Source organism: Astyanax mexicanus, chromosome 1 (assembly GCF_023375975.1).
Source record: "Astyanax mexicanus isolate ESR-SI-001 chromosome 1, AstMex3_surface, whole genome shotgun sequence".
NCBI lineage: Eukaryota > Metazoa > Chordata > Actinopteri > Characiformes > Acestrorhamphidae > Astyanax > Astyanax mexicanus.
This window is the reverse complement of record NC_064408.1, coordinates 72,768,677-72,793,328: the sequence shown is the minus strand read 5'-3', so window position 1 is coordinate 72,793,328 and position 24,652 is coordinate 72,768,677. Positions and strand designations below refer to the sequence as shown.

The window sequence follows — 24,652 nt, the reverse complement described above, 5'->3', positions numbered from 1 at the left end:
ACCACTTGTTGCAAAGCTGTTCATTAGAACCCGACGGCAGATGAAATAATACACAATGATGAAAGTTAATTAAAATGTTCATTAGAAAGGAGGAAACTAATTTGAGGAAACGGGTAATGCCATACGAGTCAAAACCTGCCGACAGCCTTTTAGATATAAGACTTAAATGTGATGCAAGATGAAATTTAATTCAAAAATGAATCAACTGTAAGAAATGTTCTACATATTTTCTTCCTGCATGTCTAACCTCCAACCCAAATCTCATACATTTCTCTCAGCTTCTTAAAGTAATAATTAGATCAAGAAGACTTGATTAGAGTTTCTGTAAAGCTTAATAGTGCATTCATAATAAAGCACTGCCTCCCTTTGTTTGTTTTTTTAAGAGAAGGGCATAACAAGCAGCAAAAAAAATAAAAATTTCCAACTGGATGCAAATGAGAAGCAAGTTTCACTGGGTGGTAAGTAATCAGTGTCACGCAGGAAGTGCTTTCATTACCACACACAAGCCTTAAGCTAACCTCAGTGTGAGAAAATAGAGATGCTGGTAAAGCTAAGCTATTTTAGGCTTTCCTGTGCTTTATGATATGTCTATGTATGGTATATATAAAAAACAAAGCATAGAGGGACATAGATTGAATGATTTTTGGTACTGATGAGCTACTAACACTACTTTAATCATTTTAATACATGTTTAAATCAGCTATTTACTGGTTGTTAGGTTCCTTACATTGTCGTCTACGTGTCATATAAATCAGGGTGATCACAGCTATCTTCTGAAGCTGATCAACCTATTTTTATACTGCTGTATATCTCCAAAAATCTCAAAACAAGCAGGAAATGCTCATGTAAAATAATAACCTCCACCCAAAATTGATCTACACACACTCTATAGTACTCTAAATAAAGCTTATAATAGTTTAGTTTAGTTTAATTTTTCATTATAGTTTAATTTTATTTCACTTTTTCTCCTCCAATTCAGTTAGTTTTAAGTAATTTTTAGAGTAAGTTTGTTAGTTTTTATTAGCTTTAATGTTTTTTATTATACCACAGTTAGTTCCGATTGCAAACCAAATGCAATGTCATTACACACCACTGTGAGGCGCTAGATCGTATAGGCACAGTGCAGAAACGCCATGTCTCCAATAGGCGGCGCAGACAAAGTCACGGTCCCACAAATAAATAAGCCCAGTGATTCAAAAATACACATTATTACACACATTATCAGCCACCAGTATCAGGTTAAGATTTATTATTATGAAAATAAAAGCTTAAATGTATAGATTTTTCAGTTAATATAGGGTATTTTAAGCTGAATGTAAGGTGTACTCTTGTAATTCCGCAAGTCTTGCCGCTGGGGGGCGCCGAAGTAAACAAAACTGGAAACTTTGATTCTTAAAAAAACATTTTCTTTTAGTCAAACGAGCACTGGACTTTAATCTACACAGGTTTCTCTCCTGAAAACAGTTTATTTGGGTGAGTAAAGCACTTCTGTTTATTTAAAGTACGCTTAGATTTCCACAATTTTGACTGAAACGGCCAATAGTGCAGAGCTTACAGCGCAGCTACAAACAGAGTTTTTATAACCAGACAGATCGTATATTCTTGTCCTCTTTAACTCGAAATCTTTTAACAAACAATACACTCGAGGTTCGTGCTATAATGTGTAATCTGATCTACGACCGCATCACAGCAGTGCCAAAATTACATGTTAAAGCACCCTAATAATACATCCTCTTGTGTATTATTGCTTAATTTTAGTATTAGTTAATTTTTTTTTCATACCTTGGGTTATTTGTGAGGTGCAGGATTCAAAAAGGTGTTATGTAATAAAACTCAACAAAAGAAACCATTTAAAAATATATTCAGTTACTGTGAAACAACCAACTGTCCACAAAAACTGTAACAGTCCACAAGCTAGCAGCCTTAAGTGCAAAATATATGTAATACTGCTGCTGCAAAAAAAACAATAGCGTTACAGTTTCTATCATTTTCAGTTAAGGAAAATGTTTTCACTTTCAGTTTTCAGTATTTTGTTTTCGCTTGCTCTATACATACTTATTTTGGGCAGATAACAATGCTTTCTCTTAGTATAAGCATATACTGTAGTGACACTCCCCTAGATTCCAGCAGATGGTAAACAAGGTGATCCTCTTCTCTGTCTATTTGCTGTAGTGCTAATTCTACTGCAAACTAGATCTCAGGAGCAGGGCAGAAGACCACGGGTCTAGATTCTTATCAATGGGGTCTTGACCTACAATAACTAACACTCTTACCTTCACAGATAGCGTGTGCGCTACAATCCCATCCACTGTGCTCTCAGTGAAGGGATCAAAGTGCTTATCAGGCCTCCTCATGAACTCAGGCTTCAGTCTGTATCCACTCTTCCCATTGTACTCAAACATCCCCAGATTCAGCTGCATGGGCAGATCTGTCAGTAGAACAGGACACGAGAGGAAGAGCAGTTACTGGGAGTTTCACACTGTATAAGTAAAGCTGAGCTGTTCTGCATAGCATTACATTTGGAAAAGGATCAGACAAATCGCTTATCAAAGTTCAGAACAGGCCTAAGGAACAATCTCTCCACAAAGGAATTTAGCCAGACATTAGGCTAAGACACAGTCTTTCCAAAGCAATTACAAGATCAGAGTGATTCCTAGCTCTCTCTGAGCTTTTTAAATGCTCAAACAAATGTTCACTTGTGTCTTTTAAATGAGTATATTAATGTTTGCTGAACACAATTTAAATGTTTAAAGTAAATTATTTTTATTTTAATGATTGATTTTTCAGACTCTCAATCAGTGTATTTTATACCTGGGACATTGACTAATAGGGATGAAAATATAAAGTCTGTCATTGTTTCTGCACAATGTAACTTCTGCATCGTAACACACATGCACATTTGTGTACAATCCTGCAACATTACTCTACAGCAGGGGTCGGCAATTAAGTTTGGCCGCGGGCCAGATTTTTTCCAAGCCATTACATGGCGGGCCACAAGCACAGCAGAACGGGGTTGGGGGGGGGGATTGGCGGGCGCGGTGGCGGGAGGGCGCTCTTAAAATGACAAGCAGACATTCAAGTGGGCTGATGTGGGTGAAATCTGTGGACTGACCATTGGGGGCGCTATTAATGATATACCTGTTTGTTAAATAAAAAAAAACAAACGAATAAAAAAAAAAAAAAACAGAATAAAGGATCTAGCAGTTATCTAACAGCCCGTGGCTCTATCAAAAAATCTTTAATAAATTTTTCTGTTTTGGAAAATTAAGTTTCTAAATAAAGAGCATTTTTGAGACGGACAGTCCGATTTTTTTTTTCATTATAGTTCAACCTCACGGGCCAGATGTTTCTTGCTTGCGGGCCGCATCTGGCCCGCGGGCCGCCTATTGCCGACCTATGCTCTACAGCATCAGTCCACATTCGTTTTTCACTTCAGGTGCTGCTTTTTTTGTATCTCTTAGCTTGTCCAAAAATGCATGTTTATAGGTGTTAATAATTTTTAGCTCAAAATATGATTTTTATGTGCTGAGAATTACTGGCAAATTGGCGGCACAAGTCACCAAAGAAACATATAAATTTAAGTATTTTCCTTTTAACATTATGATTACCACAATATTACCATAATATTATGCATAGTTTCAATGTTTATGGCCATTTTCCTCAAAACAAGCATAAAAAATTTGCTAATAGTTCATCTCAGTTGCTAGCTAGCGAGCTAACTTTCCTGTTGCACCTTATATGGTGCAACAGATGACACAGGATACATCATATAAGGTGGAATGAAAAAATAACATAAAAGCTAATAAAAGCTAATTTCAGCCCCCATCACAGTGCAATCAATGAATAAACAATAATAATTCATTGCTGCACCACCTGGTTAACCAGCAGTTAGGATGCTAACCATATATTGCGCTCCACTGCTATATATCTGTATCGGGTTCTGGAAGAGTTGTCCCCGTTCTTACGGGGAGGATTTCACTCCTCTGTTTTGTAACCCTTAACACCTAAAAACAAGGGGTAGGGGTACAAAAAAGAAATGGGATTGAGTCTGAGTCAAAAAGTGTTTAATCTAAATTGCCTCTATTTAAGCTGATTCTCTCGAAAAAACAGCAACAAATCATTTCTCAAAAAATCATTTTCCAAGTGCCAAAAAGTCCAGTCACTAAACAAAAAGAAAAGATTGACCACAAAGAGTCCTTAAAATGAAATGAACAAACATTAGCAGGATGTGGTAACGTGTGATACAAAGGCCGAGCAGTCGCTGTTTATGTACCTATGGTCTGGAAGTTCAATGCCACAAGCTGGCAGCCTGCGTTCCAGAAGACCTGAGGCATGTAGTTGGAGGAGTCCATCCTGGTGCCCTTGGGGTAGAGTCTGCTGAGCTGGAGTTTGTTATACCTGTGTGGATTCAGTTAAGAAACACCACCGAAGAAGTGCCTGAGAAAAAGCTATAAAGGAACCAAACTCTGTGAAAAGGATACTCCACAAATTCCACTGGGGACTTGGTCAGCTGTTCCAGGGCCTTAGTCTCCACAAACGATGACATGTGATAGCTTCTATTAGTTTCTGTAAAACATGACAAAATATATATAAATGTTTGTAAAAAATAAGACTTAAACCAATGTATCCCACAGTTAATATTTATTTATATATATTTTTTTCATTTTATTTTTAAATCATTTCCCATTTTCTCCCCAATTTACACGGCCAAATACCCAACCCACTCATCACTAGAGTGATGCCCCAACACCAAGAGGGGGAAGACTAGCACATGTGAAGTCATATGAAGTCAGACTCCGCCTCTTTTTGAACAGCTGCTGATGCTGCATTGCTGAGTAGTATCACACAGTGCTCGGAGGAAAGCACAGCGACTCGGTTCTGATACACCAGCTCACAGAGGCCTTGTGCTGATCTACATCACCCTTTGGAGTGGTAAGGGGAGAGAGCACCAGCTATCCAATTGAGCAATCGTGCTCTCTCCAGGCTCCAGTAGCTGATGGCAAGCTACATGAACAGGATTCGAACCCACCCATCTCCTGATCATAATGGCAGCACTTAGCCTGATGGACTACTCAGAGCTGCAAAGCTATTCATTTTAGGACAATCTGTTTTATAAAATGTAACATGTATTCAGTGCATTACTGTTGTTGTATTTTTAGCTTTGGCATGATTTTATCTTACGATTGTTGACTGATTATATGTTATATAATAAATTTACAATTTGTATCTCAGAAAAATATTTACAGCACTGTAAAGAACTGGTGTGAGTAAAGCAGTGGTTTATTTATGATATAGAATTTGATATGTTGGGTCTTTACAATACTTAGCTGGCACTTGCAGGATACATTGGGAAAGTGACTTTTGATTTGTGCATCCTGTCTGCCTGTCTGTCTATCTAAACATTCTAATGATCTATTGGCGCATTTCATTCACCTGAGTTACGATGGTAAAATTAGTGAGGTAGTTATCTAGATTATCTTATGTATAATGAAGTAGTTTGAAAAAACACTGGGTTACTGCCTGTTCTGTCATTTTAATAAATTACATAAGTGCATGTTGACATGAAGATCTATAACAATAATGAGCATAATGAGATATTTAGATCAAAGTGAGATTAATGTTCAGTACTACTCCGTTGAGAACAAAAAGCATGACTGATCACTGATAATAACAGTCACAATATGTCAAATACCAGATGTTTTTTAAGATAAGCATTTAAAATAAAGTCAGCAACTTACTTTTTGATGCCTCGAATGAGTGGAACTTGACCGGCTGAACGTAGTTGACCAGGTTAGACATCTCCTCAGTGGCAAACGCTTCACTGCCTGCTGTCCCCTACACAGGGTAAACAGTAAACAGCCACTCAGTACCTGAGCTTATGCTTAAGCTAGGAACAATTGAAGAATTGGTGATAAAATAATCAATGTTACTATTCAGAGTGAATGGAGACGTTAAAAGATGTGTTTTTTTTATACCTCATCCATGGATTTTTTACAGTCATCATCTTCATCATCTTCATCCTCACTCTCAGCTTCAACCTCACCTAAAGAATTAGAATACCACTTTAGGTAGCAATACTTATCTAATAACATGGTTGTACTGTTTATATGAACTTACCTATATTATAACACATTTTTATTATATTTTATCAGAAATATTTCCACATTGACACTGTTTTATCCATTATTTAATCTAATTGAAAATAGCTGGAGAAAAGTGTACATTATACCACAGTTAGTCCTGACCCTGCAATGTGATTGGCTGAGAGGCGTTCTGTGAGTGCCGTTATCAGCCAGTAATGCACTGTAACCGAAGCTCTCCATGTATTACTCCACCACATACAGGTAACCAAGCAACAAAACAGCGCTTACAAGCCAAACTGCACACTAACAAACAGAGCAGCAATGGAACTATTTTAACTCGCAGACTTTTTATAACCAAACAGATCATATCTTCTCCTCCTCTTTAACTGTTTTAATACATATTTTAATAAACAGCAATAATGTAACTGTGGCATAATCACAATAATACACTTAAGGTTCGTGCTATAACTTGTAATAAATGCACAATATTGGCCTATATTACACATTATAGCACTCCCTCTCATGTATTATTTCTTTAGTAAAATTCAATCTAAATCTATACAATAAATTCAACCGATCTAACTTACATTAAATGTTAAAATACATTTAGAATTGTGTAGTTATATTCAAATACCTATGTAATTTAGACATACTGTACAGGAAAATGACTAACGTCTAAACTATAAACATTGTATTATAGATCTCTGGAGGGTTAGTTGTTCATTTGCTATGGGACGTTACTGTATTCTCACCGATAGACTTTCTTCCCTGCATTCTGCCATCACTGGCCTCTGAGCTTGGCTGACTGGAGTCTGGAAGCTCCTGATTCGCTGATCCTGTGAAGAAACCCAGATACTGTTATTTTCTAAACACACACGCCAGAACCCTTCCAGCAACTGACACTGTCTCCTAATGTACAGCTCCAGCCCTTCACATTGGAACTTAAACCCAAATTAAAGGGAAATTAAAAGCTACAGAGTAAAAAAGCTACAAATAAAAAATGCTCCATTTCCCTTTCATCTCAATTCAAATACAAACAACAGATCCCCACGAGCAGCAAAATGTGTCTGCAAGTTTGTCACAAGGATAAAATAGTCTAAAGTTTTAAGCACTGTGCTGGATGATGTTAAAGTTGGAAGTGTTAAAATTAGAATCACAACCAGAATGACTTTTATTTGCAAACTATTAAACTGACAGACAGAAAAAAAACAGTAGAATAAATAGAGAATCTGATGTATGAAATGTGTTACAGGGTAAAGTAAACAGTGTAGAAAACTCATGTCAGTGTAGCGCTGCAAGAGACATATCTCTAAAGGACGTTACAGTAAAATAGTGTTTAGTTTATTAAAAATACAAGAGGGTTCACTGTAATTGTTGAGTAAAGTAAAGTTTTGGGGAACAAGCTGCTCTCATGTCTGGATGTTTGATGCTGAAATGTTGAAAGGTCTGCACATACAGACAGAACTGCTGCAGTCACCTGCACACTGGCAACATGAGAAGACTGCTTTCACAGCAGAATTTCACCAAAGAGCAGCACAATCCTGATCTCTTATACTGTACGAAGGACATAGTAGTTATTTTTACAATATATTTAGTATGAATTGGATGTGGTAAAATTCCAGATAAATATTTGTTATTAATATTTGTATTGGTTTTAAAATCTGCATGTAAAAAAATATAACAAGGTGTTGGTGTACGTCTGAACCGCCGCTAACAGACAACTCATATATATATATATATATATATTATGGAAAAAAAGAATCACCTTTTTACTCCGTTTACAAATGAAAAGATTTGTTAAGAGATGGTCAAAATGGGTAACTTATGTAAAACCCTTATGACCACATTTCATGGAAATACCCAGTGAATAAGAAATTGTAATATTTATATGATAATATTTGTTTTCCCACGCTCGGCTCTAATACTATTGTAAAACTGTCAGACATGTGACCCTCCCCCCCTTTTTTCTTCTTCTTGTTTTCTTGTTATAATTGACAATAAAACTGTTTTCTAAAAATGTATGAAAATGTTCCAAGAGACGAAATTTGGATGATGTATATATGCGAGAGATATGATAGTCTCTTAAAATAAAGAATAAAAAAACAACAATATATTTAATATACATTTGTTGTACCAGGATGTTTTACCCATCTCCACCATCTATGTTTTAAGTTTTGGGTGATTAATAACGGCCTTATTATAAAAAAAAGTCGAATTTCCAGGATTTTACATCAAGTTCATATCAATGTTTGCTTTTTATTATAATAATATTATTCTATTTCTGTCTGTTAAGGTTCTGCATGCTTGCCATCCCTACTGCCCTGAGTCTTCAAATATTGGTCAAACTGCATTCCAGAGAGAGAGAAGGAGAGAGAGAGAGAGAGGGAGAGGGAGAGACTATTCTACCAAGTATTGAACTATTAAAAGTATTATTGAATAATTCTATGTCATTTATTTCCTTTTATTCCAAAATTGTAAATCTTGATAATGGCAAAGTTTATTCCAAAACCGAAACTGCTGATTGGATACCTAAATTATATACTACATGTTACTAACCTAAACACTTCAGTACTTCAGGACTCATTTCTGGTTCAAATACAGTCCCAATGCAACTTAAAGTATCTAACTCAAAATAAGATACTAATAATAAAGTGCTACTTAATTAGTGTGACTTAGTATCTACACTGCTCACCAATTCTCAGATTTCCCATTTAATAATTATATTGCTATTGCTATCTCGGCATATTTTATTTTTACTCTTATTTTATTTCTGTATATTTTTGTATCTATTTAATTTTACTCTTGTACTTTTTATCTTATATTTTAGCCATTCTATCATTATCCTTATCATGCTGCTTCTAGTTGTTCCATGTGTGACTATGAGTGTAAAATAATATACTTTCATTCAATTTGATATTAGTTTAACAGTACCCAACCTTAATATAGAATAGATCATATAAAACTAAATGTTCATGCATATTTCATGAGGGATGAGTAATGCACAGAAATGAGTCGTCTGTGTGCATCAATTGCACATAAATGAACTGTGCTGTTGTAATAACTTTCATTAGTTTGAGAATGATGAACACATCTGAAGTAAATCCAACCCCTCATTTATTCTTCAGTGAGCTCATTATCTGCTGATGATCTTTTCACCACATTTAAATTCTAAACTCATTGCATGGCTTAATTGGTGCATCTTTAAATGCTTGAGAGAGTGGAGTTAATCCGTCTTCATTCTGTTTGATTAGGTGCTGAGGCTGATTGGCCACCAGAGGGCAGTATTGGATGTGGATAGCAGAGGAGCACTTTCAGTGAGTGGAGCTGTTGATGGATGTCTCTGTGCTCCTGTTTCAAAGTCAGTGTTAAAAGTATCGACCTGGCTGTCGGCTATCACTCAGGCCTAGGTGCCGGCTAAACAAATTGCAGTTTAACACACTCTTTCTAGTGAAGGAAACACACACACACACACACAAACAAACAAACACTGTGGCTACGTTCACATTATAAGCCACATTGCTCAAATCAGATTTTTTGCTCAGATCAGATTTGGCTATCCTGACGGTTCACATTCACAAATGTAAGTGAGCTGTATCTGTGTGTATTGAACGAATCTGTTGCTAAAACGCTTCACATGTGCACATTGATACAAGTATAAACATCGCCTTCTTCACTAACAACAAAATATGTCTTATTTGAGAGACGACTCGTAGCTTCATAAAGGTGAAATAAATGAGTTAGCAGATCATATGTGGAGCATCTTTTGCTCGAGTTTGAAGTACATGCTCAGGTCGAGGAGGAGAAAAAAGGCTAGGCTGCTTGCTTTTGCTGTTTTGGCAGCTACAGCTGCACAGCTGCACCAAGAGATGTGTGGGTACGACAGAGAAGCACATAGCACATGCGTAAAAACATGACTGTTTATATTCATGTCACATGTCCATGAATTTGAACATGTATCTGATTTAGAAGCAAATATGAAAGTGACTAAAACCTGATAAAAAAAAATGGATTTGGCATGTTCACACACCCACGAAAATAATCTGAAGATCTGAATCACATTAAGCAAAAAATCTGATTTTTTAATTAGATTATTTTTAGAATGATTATTTTGAATTATTGCAAATTATAAGTGGTATTCCAATCAGACAAAGAGGGATTAAGCCTACTCGACTGTCTGGGAATCTGCATCTCTGAGTAATACTAAAGTTTAATGATGTAAATTGCCTAAACAAACATGAAATAATGTGCCAAACATGAAAAGTGTTAAAAAGATATTTTGGCCTGTTTGTTTAAATGTTTAAATGCTTTCATGTTTTCAAAAGACAGTTTATTTGTGGGGAAAATCCCTTCAAATCTCAGTGTTTACCATCATTAATAATATATAACATCAATAAACTGCACTCAAGGACTGTCGCAAGGGGGGAAAAGAGAGAGTGGGAGAAAGGAAGAGAGAGAGAGAGAGAGAATGAGAGAAAGAGAAATAGAAATGCCATGTTGTTTTATCTTATTTACTCTATACTGGATACTGGTTTCCTTCATGTGCACAGTGTAAATTGCATTAAAAGATACAGAAAATAAACATAAAGGCCACAAAGCAAAAAAATCTGAAGGCTATAAAGCAGAAATTACATTAACTAGAAATGTTTTTCACACAGAAATGATGTTACAGCACTGCGGAGCTCCAGCAGCTGTTGGAACATGTGGCCAATGACTGAGCTTTACTCAGGTGTGCTAGAACAAGGAGGCAGAGTACCTGCGCTGGGAGAGGACGGCTCACACATGCTGGATGTGTCGCTGCAGGTGTTGGAGGTTTGCTCAGTAAGCTTCTTCTTGGTGCTGCCCTCATCCTTGTGAGAGTTCTTCTTGTTCTTGATGAGGATTTTACCCAGCAGGTCCATGGGACTGGGCAGAGGTGACCCACAATCCAGCTGAGGGCAGAGAAGGAGATGTGAATCATTCAAATTAATTAATAGGATATTATTTTTATCTTTATCTTTATTGACTAGAATTACATTACACAGTTAAAATGTGGTTCTTAAGGTAATAATCAGATCTGTTTTAAATCTTTGCATAAAAAAATATTTCCTTAAAAAAAGAAAATAATAGAACTGGTGATCAGACAATTTCAAATAAGGTACTGTGGTTCTGTACAATGTACGTTTTTTGAATAATATTTTATCATTATTGCTAACTGTATAAAGATGAACTTCTATTAACACAGTTAGCCGTAAACCTAACTAAACTTATAAAAAAAAAGTGAAAACTCAAGTACACATTTAAAGTAAATTCAATGCAGATTTCTCTCATATTTATTTGATAAAAAAAATAGAAATTAAGGTAGGAATACAAAAATATTAAAATAGAGTATGTTTAGAAGTTGGTTAAAATATAAATACATTATGTTTAAGTAAAATGAACATTGTTGTTTTATTCTATAAACTACAGACAACATTTATCCCAAATTCCAAATAAAAAAGCTGTTATTTAAGCATTTATTTGCATAAAAAATGAAAAATATCTGAAATAAAAAAGATGCAGAGCTTTCAGACCTCAAACAATGCAAAGAAAACAATTTCATCTTTATAAAGTTTTAAGAGTCCAGAAATCAATATTTGGTGGAATAACCCTGCTTTCTAATCACAGTTTTCATGCATGTTGGCATGTTCTCCTCCACCAGTCTTACACACTGCTTTTGGATAACTTTATGCCACTCCTGGTGTTCAGTTTGGTTTGATGGCTTGTGATCATCCATCTTACTCTTGATTATATTCCAGAGATTTTCAAATTTTTTAAATCAAAGAAACTCTCTATTTTAAGGTGTCTCTTCTATGTCTATTGCCAACATACATTATTCAATCCAGTGTATCTGTTACTGTTTTTAATGCTGTATTTTGTTGCATTTAACCATTGCTAATCACTGCTGCTTATATATTTCTGAGCCTCACTGGCAAGAAAAATGTTCAGCTCTTAAATGCATAGCCCTTCTGTTTTCCAGAGCTACAGATGTTGATAAGGAAAACTTTCTTTTCACAGACCCATGGCTTCCTTGAATAGTGGCTAGCTGTATAAACCATGTTCAAAACCATGAAAGAACACACTTTAAGAGTTCTCTGTTGAAAAAAGAGAGAAGGACACAAGATGTTTGGCATGTTAGTTTAAATGCTCCATGTTTTTGTAGGAGGGCTGTTTACTCAGGGGGAAAATCCCTTTAAATCCCTCTAAAGTGTTTACCTCTATTAATAATACATACGAGCAAGAAACTCCATTCAAACAAAGATGTGAGGGGGGCAAGAAAAGAGTGAAAAAGAAAGTGTTGTGTGTGTCTGAATGTGCGTGATAGTGGTGGTGGGAGGCGTGTGGTTAAGACTCAAAGCAATTATCTTTATCCTAAACGCAGATCTTTCCATTCCGATTTCCAGACTAATCAGGTGCACAGAGTATGAGGTAAGTCAGAGTCTTGGGGCTGTTTTTTCTTGATAAACATGCACTTTCACCTTTTTTATTGTATTATTCACGGTTTTATTTCATTCATATATGTGCACACATCATTAACACATTTCAACTCATGTGACCTTGGGGTGTAAAAATGTACATATTTCATTATTATTTGATTAGATGCAATAAGGTCTCTCAAAATATTTTTTGACAGCAAAAACAAGCAGAAACCCTGCTTTAAGTTAATGTGTTATTGTTTCCATTTTAAGTTTATTATCAATGCAAAAGGACAATATTGTATAATAATAATGGACTGGTCACAACCTAATTTCATTGTAGCCAGGAGTTAATCCACACTAATGAGAAGTGTGCTTTTCCTCCCTGTCTATGTTTTTGAGCTAAAGAGTAAGTGATCTGTTTCAGATGAGAGCTGGTAGCCTCACTTGTATATTATTAAAAAAATGTTTTGGACAATTATTAGTATCAGATGCACCAAGTACATTTGATCCACTCTGTTGAAAGTATTGATTAATGCCTTCACACATTAAAAGGTAATTATTAAACAATACAGTATTATATATTACTTTGACACAACCTTCAAATTTATCCAGGTTTGTTAAGGCTGTGCACTGCAGCCTCAGCTTTCTGTTCTTGGCTGACAAAAGTGGAGCTTAAAGTGGAATTCTGGTGTTTAAAGTTCATCCACTTCAAAGTTTGACATAGGACTGGATAATAAGGACTGCATAATGAAGGTGATGTCATTTTTAAACACTGATATTTTTATTTATTTTTTTTACAGCATCTGTCACTGACTGACATTCATTACAGGGCACATTACATGGCTTTGCAGCATTATGCACATGATTATGCATATTTATAAAAAATCATAACCCATTATAAGCTGTTAAAATAATATATATCTATCATTAATTATCTAGTCCCACAATGAAAGTCTGTCACTTTACTTGGAGCACACAAAGACCTGTTATAATACATTATAAGTGACTATAACTAATATTATATTCAAGACAACTATAACTCATATGTAGAGCATTATACAGTGTGTGTTAATATGTTGGCAGCTTTTTTAGTCATAATGCATTCTGCAAGCTGGGAATGAGTTTCTTGGTATTGACATATAACATGTTATAAACACTATTAAGCTATTAATAAATTATGATCACAATTCATGATGCATAATAAACATGGTCATGATGGGTTATACATTCTTATAAATAGGTATTGCCATGCTTAAAAAGCCTTATTAATGCATTATAATGTGTTAGGAGTTTGCTTATAGAGTTTTATAGAGATGACATTCATAGAAAGTGTTGCCATTATTTATTTTTTTTTTTTTTACGTTTTTACCTACCGACTTCCATTGTCCAGTTTTCTGTGGCTTTTACTTTGGTCATATCAATATTAGATTTATACTGAATTGACCAAAATTAAGCAATATACTGTGCATATCTTATAATTTTTAGCCATAATTTTACTGCACCATTCTGAGTAAATTGCTACACTTGAAAATGAATAAAGTTACTGCCAAAAGTAAACTTAAAGATTAACTTTGTCTATCAAACATTTTGGAGTAAAAATAATTGCAAATCACATTCAATTCGATCCCTTTTTCTCAGTCTAGAGAAGTGTCTTGTGGAGATAACTCCAACAGAAAGCACACAGGATTTCACAGTTGGACAGTTGGCCCCTCTCTCTTGGGGATGAAGCTGAACTTCACACAAGTCTCCCACACAAAGGCTACAGTAGAGCCCCGGTCAAGATCCTTCAATTCCCCAGCACAGTAAATCCAACAGCGCAATAAATGTATCTCCCCATGTCACTCACACACACTGTCCTAATGAGTGAGAGATTGGAGATGAAAGGAAAGAAGTGCAGGGAAAGCAGTTACATAAGGACGAGTGACTGGGGCCTGGCAAGTTCCTCTACAATAGCACAAAGCATGCTTTTCACCAGTCACTATGACAACTAGGATGGGGGTTGGGGGGGTAAATGTTTGCCAAGGGCTAGCATTGAGATTAGTCTGTGGCATATTTCCATTTAATCGTCTCCAAGCAATTTGATAAAAAATGCAGTGCTGATACTGAGGAACACCTGATTGGACAGAGATGAAAAGTGAACTTAAGCAAACAACACAATTTCTTTCATACGGCCCATTCAAAAGCCTGTCTCCAGTTCCCAGAGAGGTGCTGGTGACGCAAGAGAGTGCTTGTTTTGTACTGTACATACAGTACAGTGTGTGTGTGTGTGTTGAGTGTGTATTTACTGTGTGTTTGTGTGTGTGTGTGTGAAGTGGAGAAATTATGAATGTATTGTCAGAGCACAATGCACAGTTGTAACTAGTAATAAATACAATATTTAAAACAGTCCTCAGTGAATAAAGAGAATAAAAACAATAAAATTGAATGCAGAATTTGCTTGTGCATAATCTTTTTCATGCACTAAAACAATATGGCTTTAAATTAACGTCATTTAATAAAGGATAGTGATTCCACATAACTGACTGATAATTTCTCAACATTAGAAAATATTTTTGGAACAACACTAAACCATTGTTTGGCAAATGCAACTAATTCTGGCCCATACAACAGAATGGAACTAGATGGTGACTTGAGCCAATGAGAAAGGTGTGAAATTTTTGTGAAAGTTGCACTGCCCAAACATGAAAAATATAAATTCATACAGAGTTTCAGTTTAGTTCTCCAGCACCAGGGCTGAAGTAACATTCGCATTACCTGCTAACCACTATTTCCCCATTGAGATGTAAGTATTATTGGCCTGTGGCCTGCTGCTAACCCCGGCTAGCACTGCTGGAGCAGCATTAGCATTACCCGCTAACCATGCTAGATCTTTTGTCGTTCAGAGGAGAGTATGTTGGACTGTAGCCTGCGTGTTTAGCATGTTAAAATAAGCTACGCAGGATGAACCTCTAGCTAATATCGCCCTGGCTTACCAGAACACTCAGGGTCCCTCAGTGTAGCGCTAATGCTCTAGCCTTAGTTCTGGAGACTAGAGAAATAATACGGTAATCTAAGCTTACTGTAAATAAACGTAAGTGCTTTACTTACCCAAATAAACAGTTTTCAGGAGAGATTAACAATAACATACAGCACTCATTGGACTTTTTTTTATATAGTTTTGTTTACTTAGCTTAGCTTTATTTAACTTATTTAGCTGGATTAGAAGTTCCTTATAGTGTCTCTTAAAATGAAAATAGACCAGAAAATAGACGTTTATTGATAGTGCGCCTTATAATCCGGTGCGCCTTATAGTGCGAGAAATACGGTAGGAGAAATAATGAAGTGTTGTGAAATGCTAATTTAGATGGTTTATAAAAACACTGTGCATTCAAGTTTTGACGTAAAATGTAATTGATCTGTGTCATACTAGCATATTTTTAACAGCCATTCAAAACTATTTTTTTTTGTTCATTGTGGCTACATCCCCCCTGAACTTACTGGGTATTTCTCCAGTGGCTCTGTGAGCAAAGCGTCTCCAAATATTGATCTGCAGTACTCTGCCATCTTAGCCTGCTGCTTGGGGCTGAGAAAGAGAACACAAACAGAGGGATGAGCAACTCTACGGCCATGACCCCACACGCACACACACACACACACACACGCACACACATTTACACTAACTCACTGCTGTCTGGGGGGAAGGAAAAGCAAGGCAATTCAATTTGTTGATTGTGTCAAGGCGAAACCCATTTAAAAGTCCGCTCTCCCAATCTTAAAATTGCATTCTATGACTAAAGTACCCATCATGTATGATAATTGAGGCATATTTCACACAACCTTCATCTAACGCAGCACTGGTCAGCATGAGCCGCTTATTTAAGTCTCGTCAAGTGACTCAGACCATTACGGAGGAACAGGACATTCTAATTGCAGAGGAAAAAAAACACTGTTCACTTACGAGTCCACATGGTTCTCGAACGAAAGGATGACGGGGAAAGGAGATGTCTTGAATGCACTTTCAGCGATGGCCTCAATCACTTCCTGAAAAGACAGGTTGCATGTGTAATCATCCTCAAGAAGCTCCAGAAGGCTTTCAGGCTCTATCACGGTCTTCTTGCTGCTGATGTGAATGCTGATGAGAGAACTCAAGATATTTCCAATGCCACTCCAAATGGAAATGGAATCTTATTACCAGTCAATATAAGTCTCTTAACCCGTGTCATCAGAGATTATTACACTGGGAGATTAGACTCATTCAGGAGCCATCTGACCTAATGAGAATGTGCAAATTAACTTCAGGCATTTACTTTTAACTCCTTTGCTTTCCTAGTGTTTCCATGCTAACACAATTTTCCCATCTGGCTCGGCGTTCTCCCCTTTGTCTATCTCTTTTGATCATATTCTCTTTTTCTGTTTCATCTCATGCTCATTAAGGCTGTGCATTGCTTGAAACAACTCTGTCAGCCTTTCTTCTCACACAGAGATTATAAGGCTTTAGTAAATGCATAAAATTATGAAGCTTATTTAGCAAACCACTAATGAAACATCATTACACACACTGAGTAAAATCAATAGTGTTAAAGCACTACCTAAAGACGTAATAATATTGTTAAATGAATGCAGTACTGCTCCACTGATACACTCTGGGGCATTTAATATTCATAGTGTTTTTAGTAACTCTCTAAAATATCACTAATAAAGTGATAAATTAACTGATGGGCGCAGATGGGCGATTTGGGATGAGCTGGAGGAAAAGCAGCAACTATTGTTCAGCACCTCCAGGAACTCCTTCAAGTCCCTGAGACCATAAGACAGTTTAACTCCTCTTAGTACACCAAATTCAAAACTCTGTGGCACTCTTTCATTCCAATCTCTCTCTCTCTCTCTCTCTATCTATCTATCTGCCCATCCATCTATCAAACACATTGAGAGAACTTTTCCCGGTGATTCTACCTCATGAAGACACTGAGAAAATACAAAGAGTGAGCAAATTTAAATATAGAAAATTATAAAAAACAAAGAACACATATTGCATGAGAAAAATGTGTGTCCAAACTTTTGGTATATATCCATTCCTACATTTCCTTCAGTCCTGCAGCACAATCCAAAAAAAGCTGGAAGGGAAAGCATTTCCCTAGTAATTTTGCCATTCCAGCACAGTGTGGTTGTTGATATCTCTTTTTTTTAAGTTCTAAGAGTTTAAAAGTTCTCCACACATTCTCTACTGGGGACAGGTCAGGACTGCAGGCAGAACCTCATACCCATACCCTCTTCTTCCACAGTCATGGCTTCCTAATGTGTGCAGCATGTGGTTTTGCAATGTCTAGGTGAAAAATGCATAAAAGTTCTGTTAAAGGTGACGTCTTGAAGGCAGGATACGTTGCTCTAAGATCTCAAGGTCTCTGCCATCAGAAGAATCCTGACACAATCTCACACAATGACAGCCTCTGGCTTTTGAACTTGTTGCTGATAACAGTCTGTATGGTCCCATTCCTCTTTGGTCAGAGACAGATATCTAGGTATCCATTTCTTGCTAAAAAATGTCTGATCACAATACTAGTTTTCTATAGTGTGATGATCCAATATATCTGCATCATAGGCAAGAGATGTTGGTTCTGATCTTGGCTATCATAAGACGTCTGTTCTGCACAGTAAAGTTTTAAGTGGCATTTACAACTAAAATTAAGCTGAGCAGACAAAGCATAAAGGATCTTAGGTTCATACTGTCTGCATTGAATTCAAGTCAAAGTAAAAGAAATACACACATAATTATTTTGCATAATTAATTGCATTTTCCATACTGTCCCAACTTATTCTACTTTAGAATTGTATAAATTTACTGATACATCAGTCTTTATTAGGTTTGTACCTCCAATGTCTGATCCACTGCATCCATACATTCTTATATCCACTCCTCAGGTTCTGGAGACCTGCTGGCTGAGCCCTGCCATGTGGCTGTTTGAGTTTACCTTAAAGGAGATTTCAGAGGTCATGGTGAATCCATGGGTGATGATAGGCTCCTCCTCTGTGGTGCGACCCTTCCAGCAGTCCAGCTCTATACAGCGGCAGCCAGAGAGCAGCACCTGCCTGTACATCTCCACTGACGAGTTCCCTGCCAGCTGCCCCGCTGCAGAAAACAGAGATGATCAGAACACAGAATAAGAGCTCTACAGCATCAAACAACGGTAACAATAGGGCTGTGTATTGGCAAGGAGTTTCCAACACAAAATATATCATTATATTACAAAATATCACAATACTGTAAGCAAAATTTTCAAAACTAAATATAACAATATTTTAATATATTAATATTTTCTTACACCCCCGGATTTTAATACAGTATATTATACTGTTGCATAAAGGAAGGCCGTAAGCAGTCAGGTTTTTCACCCTGTGACTGCAGTTCTTAAATTCCCACTCATTAGGACTCCCCCTATCACTAGTGATGCCCCAACACCAGGAGGGTGAAGACTAACACATGCCTCCTCCGATACATATGAAGTCAGCCACCACCTCTTTTCGAGCTTCTGCTGATGCAGCATTGCCGAGTAGCATCACAGCGCGCTTGGAGGTTCGGATACATCAGCTCACAGGCGTCTTGTGCTGATCAACATCACCCTTTGGAGAGAGGCCAATTGTGCTCTCTCAGGGATCTGGTAGCTGATGGCAAGCTACATGAACAGGATTCGAACCAGTGATCTCCTGATCATAGTGGCAGCCCGCTGGACCACTCAGAGCCCCAACTATCCCTCTTTTTGAGTATTTTAAAAAAAATACAGAGTACTAAGTACAACATAGGGCCTAAGATCATATTAAATGTAGAAACCCACAAAAGCTTTCGCAGATAATTCGATGGGAACTTAGAACAGCTATCGAAGGATTTGTGGAAAGAATGGGTGTGACAAAGCTGACCACAACTGCATTACCATCATAAGCAAACCAATTACTTCCCTATTATCAACACAATACCACAGCAGCACAGTAAGTAGCCTTTCAGAGGTCATTTTTCCAATCCTTTTAGTTTTTCCGGCAAATGAGTTTTTATCTACTTCTGCACCCAACAGCTTCCAGGAATGTCCTGACTGCATTATCTTCTAATTGCTTGCAGTTTCATATGCTTACAACTGATGCCTTTATCTGAGAACACGTCCATTAAAACAATCAGTAAATTAGAAAAGAGCTGCATCTGGTTTCTGATTGCATTACATGCAGTGATAACCACAATTTGTCCAGTAATTCCAGATCAAGTTTGACCATGAACTGCTTCTATGATTCTGGATGTTCTGAAGAAATGCCTTGGTATTGGAGTGATGGTAACTCCCCATCCCATTTTCCATCACTTCCACTTCAAAAGATATTTTGCATATGTGGGACTGATTCATAATCACATGTCTGAGAAGCCTTTGAATTAACAGATGAGTAAAAATGACAGTGACACTCGTATTACTACTTTATTATTATTTTATACATCAAAGTCTTAAGTCTACATATGAGACCCTATGGCACACTCATTAAGACAAATATGAATAAAGTCTGCATTTAAAAGATGTTGCCACATTTGAAAAAAAAAAAAAAAAATATATATATATATATATATATTCCCCCCCCCCCCCCCCCCCCGGCAAATATATATATATATATATATATATATATATATATATATATATATATATATATATATATATATATGTGATTTATATTCTCATGTTTTATATATATATATTTTATGAGTTAAAACCCCAGTTGTTCAGGTGGTCTGTATGTAAAAAGGTTCTGCACAGATATACTTTGAGACATAAGCACCTTAAGAGCATGACTTGTAACAAGACTTGCAATAATTTAACTCAGCCTATTACTTACTCACGGTTTAGCAGACTAAACATACTTTACAAGGGGGTGCAGCTAATACTTTGCTGTTTGCTTTGCTGTGCCTTTGATGTTAGTCAGTGTACTCAAAGTGTAAATATATTGTATCTTCAAGAAAGAAAAAAACATAAGGTCCAAAAAGTCCTTAATATTCAATTTAATACACTTGCTTTCCCAGAGAAAAGTGTATATTTGTAAAAAAAAAAAAAAAAAAAAAAAAAAATATATATATATATATATATATATATATATATATATATATATATATATATATATATATATATATATATATATATATATATATATAATATACTAGCTAAAATGCAAATGACATAAAAAAAATGAACCCACTGACTGTTTGGTACCTTTTTTCTAGGAATATACAGTTTTATTCAGTACCACCACCAGATTCACTGTTAAGTCTGATTAGATAACCCATTCAATGGTAAATGTAAATACTGGCGTTTATCAAGAAAAGACGTGGGAATAGTTAAAGTCAGTGTGTGATCTGGAAAAAAGGAAATCATTATGAGCAGGACATGGTTTATTCACTGGGAAATAAAAAGCTGGTATTTTTAAGCAAACATAAAGTCAGAGCCAAATGCTAATCTGCCATCAAACACTGAATATTACTTGCCTCCTGTTTTTAAACCTTTGTACACAGCTTTTGCTCAAACATAGAAGGAGAAATATGCTGTAAAATGTGTAGTAAATAAAAAAATTCCCCTCTTCTCAGCTACAGAGACCAAACCTCAGAGGCAGGTTAAACTCACTGCACTTCTACTGAAAATCCTTACACATATCTGGCAAAGGTATTGTGTTTAATATGATTAAGGACACAAAATAACAAGGCCAGTTTTGATGTCAGAATCCTCACTACTAATCCTCACTATTTTTATATTAATTCTAATATTTACATTTTTCATTTTTAAGAGATAAATATCCAGATTTCTCTCTGTCCAGATAAATGGCTTTACATAATATGTATTGATATCCCTTATTTCTTTAGACATATATATTATATGTCTAAAGAAAATAATATTATATATATATATATATATATTAAGAATATTAATAAAGGAAAGGATTAGAACTGGCTTTCTTACTGGTAAACAAGCAGACTATGATGGAAAAAAGTGATTAAATATGTACAGATTTCCACACAATTAAATTCATTGCATCAATACAGTTATTATCCAATACAGTTATTATCCTCAGTAGTGAGAAATTTTGATCTGAATATTTGAATACATTTATTTTTTTATGACACCCCTCTCTCTCACACACACACCAACCCCAATAAAGGGTTAGCATGGTGTTGTTCCTAAATGGTGGCACTCGAAAGCAATTACTAGGAGCACTTAAGCTCTTTGTAGCTGAGCTCTCGGCCTCTATTTCGTCTTCCTTTTCACCACCATGTCTCACATGTTGATTTTGTTTGTCTCTCTCCTCTAGGAGTCCTGGATTCCCTTTGTTGAACAGCTGATCAGTTCTCCCTTTTAAAATTGATCCCCTAGACATTTTTGACTATTTCTATTGTTGCTAATAAAAAATAAAGTGCTTTTATGATCATTACTAGTTATTTTTTTTATCCCTTTCTTTATGTTGCGATCAGAATCCAATCACATTTACCAGTCTGGCCACAGAATTCAATATAATATTCATGAATATTCAGTATGATGATCTTCAGCGTGAGGGTTGGCTGCTGATTGGTTAAAGCAGGGCTACAGAAGTATTTGGTAAAGGTGGTCTGGTTTTCTGACCTGTGAGGTAGGTGTTGTGGGAGGAATTAATAAAGTAGTGAGAAAGAGGGAACATCATATCTTCACTCTGGTCCAATTTCTCAGGCGGAATGATGCTGTTCTCCTCGCCACTGAGATACCTCCCAAAGCCCTCCACAGAAATCTGACCTGTAGTAGAAAAAACACATATAAAGAAGAAGAGCAGTTGTAGTACATTTAAACGTACGCATAGTACATTTCAGGTGTGTTTAAAGGGCAGTCTGTATGTAACTGGATATTGATATTTCCAGCATACTGGATTGTGTGCAGAATGGCAGTTAGGGTTAGTGTGCTTGAAGCACATTTACATGTACTTTCTCAAGGGACTAAGGACAAATTGCTATTAATAAAATCGTCAAATATAATGTACTTTACACTCAGTGGCTGCCATGAAGTCTGTGAAAGCTGTGACCCTAGATATTATCATGGGACTGGGCAGCCTGATACTGTCGTTTTCAGTTCCTGCTTAACTTGGCCAGTCAAACACATTCCATTTACTGGCTCTGAAAAAAAAGACCATTTGCAGTTATATTTCCATTTGGCAAAATCAGAGCAGTTAAGATACTGCTGTACACTTCAGAACTACTGCAGTCATCAGTCATCATATCAATCAATACAGAGAAGTGAATCAGATCTACCGACAGCCATACAGACACGTGTCAGCATGATACTGGTCTTCAAAAATGGACAATCATTAAAAATTGCTATTATTCATACATGGTTCACCCACAATGCATTCACATATCTTTACATTAAAGGAAACAAAAAAAAAAACTCCTTTTCTGTGCTTGTGCAAAAACATTTGAGTACAGATTGTTTCTACCAACTGGCAAATTGTGCAATAAGAAATTCAACCTCCTTTTGTCATAATTATACCATCCAATCTAGTCGAAAAACTCTAGTCAAAAAAAGAAGGTGCAGCATTTTCTTTTTGGCATGTGCTAGGTTCCCTAGATGTAATATCTGTCAGCTCAGACCCCTGTAAATGTTAAACAATGCTTTAGGTCGAATAAAACAGAGTAGATTAACAGTAACAGGGCTGTGCACAAATTAGAGTGTAAGAACAATAGTGACAGTACCAGACATGTCTAAAACCAAAGCTCAACAAATCAAATAAATCCAACAATGGAGGTAACACAGAGTCAGATAATGAAGTAGCAAACAGAAATTAACGCTTAGTATACAGTTGGGCATGATCAGTACTCAGGAGATGATGAGCAGGAGAACAGTTCCTAATTGAAGGAATTTGTAAACTGGTGACCATGATGTCAGACTATGAGAGATTATAGAAAATGCAGTGAAAAGAATCAAAGAAGGCAGAGGGAGAAACTGAAAGCAAACTGTAACCCTAGTATGATAGTGATGATAAGATCAGAAACAGAAACTACTCTGTTTGTTTTTGTGTGTAAAAACCACTTTGTGTCTGACTGCTTTCCAAACAGGGAAGTACTACACAGGTCTTGCATGTGAAGGCAAGGGGTATGTGGAGCACATCTTCGCTGTCCAATAAAAAAAAAAAGATGCCTCCAAAACAGCTACTTTACATCAGAGACTTAAAACATTCTTAACTTTCAAAGGAACTCAATGTAAAAAGAGTTTATTTCAGGTCAATCTGAAAGAAATGTCTATTGTTTCATTTATTAAGACAGTTTGACACAGTGTAAGGAACAGTTTGAGTGTTTTAAATTGTTTAGTAAACTAAAAATCGACAAAAATAAAAATAAATGAGGATGAAGGATTATGTGAGCAAGCAAGCCAGCGTGTGAGAGAGAGCAAGAGTGTGATAGAAAGAGAAAGAGAAGAAGCAAGAGAGAGAGAGAGGGACATTTGAACTCAAGGTGAAGTGAATGTAGGGTAGAGAAAAAAGCAGAAAAAAAAAATATTTACATATTGTCAAGATGACTAGTGAAAAGGGTATGTGAGGTATATTGAGCTGAATCGTATCATAATTTAAAGGAACAGCCACTCAAACCAGCTTTTTTGCTGGATACAGGGTAAGAAAAATGGTGTGGGTTTTGACCCTTGTGGTATATTGACGAACGCATGCTACAGACCAGAGAATTTTAAACTTGTAGAAAATAGTGGTACAAGTGTTACTTTTTTGAGAACTTCATAGACAACTTCATGTTGGAGAAATACAGGAAGAATGTATCACTTTTAACCATAAATGGGCAACAGGAACCCAAAACTACCTCAACTGTAGCTAGAATGGAGCGAGCCCACGCCTACACCAATTAGTTTGATGGTCAGTGACGGCCAAACCCTGCTGAACGTTCAGGCATCGTCTCATCTCCTGACAGGTGAGTGCTGAGGAGGAAGACAGCCCAATCTCAGCACCTCTGGCTCTTCCAGGTAAAGCTGAAGTCTATGGGAGATCTCCTCAGTCTCTCTGGCCACTTTACGCTAATTAATCCCGCCATGCCCTCAGAAGACTTCCACAACCTAATTAACGCCGTTTTTCCTCTGACATCTGAACACAAGCTCCCTAATGAGGCCATGGAGAGTGACT

The 24,652-nt window shown here is 36.4% G+C and overlaps 1 protein-coding gene and 1 long non-coding RNA gene across 6 annotated transcripts in view; one reads left to right on the top strand and one right to left on the bottom strand.

Moving 5' to 3' along the window:
• LOC103021983 (1-phosphatidylinositol 4,5-bisphosphate phosphodiesterase beta-1) overlaps nt 1-24,652 on the bottom strand; it is a 174,060-nt gene that overhangs the window by 41,532 nt on the left and 107,876 nt on the right. For all 5 annotated transcript variants that reach the window (XR_007440429.1, XM_022686767.2, XM_022686776.2 and 2 more), the window contains exons 10-20: nt 22,126-22,272; nt 18,466-18,623; nt 16,455-16,537; nt 15,995-16,079; nt 10,837-11,011; nt 6,836-6,919; nt 5,976-6,043; nt 5,739-5,835; nt 4,482-4,566; nt 4,274-4,398; nt 2,274-2,428 (exon numbers count right to left, since the gene is read on the bottom strand). Coding sequence is in view for 4 of the 5 variants with exons in the window: in XM_022686767.2 (XP_022542488.2) it covers nt 2,274-2,428; nt 4,274-4,398; nt 4,482-4,566; nt 5,739-5,835; nt 5,976-6,043; nt 6,836-6,919; nt 10,837-11,011; nt 15,995-16,079; nt 16,455-16,537; nt 18,466-18,623; nt 22,126-22,272 (1,262 nt within the window). In the remaining variant the exon portion in view is untranslated. The remainder of the gene's footprint in view (nt 1-2,273; nt 2,429-4,273; nt 4,399-4,481; nt 4,567-5,738; nt 5,836-5,975; nt 6,044-6,835; nt 6,920-10,836; nt 11,012-15,994; nt 16,080-16,454; nt 16,538-18,465; nt 18,624-22,125; nt 22,273-24,652) is intronic.
• On the top strand, nt 1,083-10,842 carry LOC111197418 (uncharacterized). The gene is made up of 4 exons (XR_002652433.2): nt 1,083-1,473; nt 8,377-8,492; nt 9,335-9,397; nt 10,739-10,842. It is a non-coding gene; the product is annotated as an uncharacterized LOC111197418 (long non-coding RNA).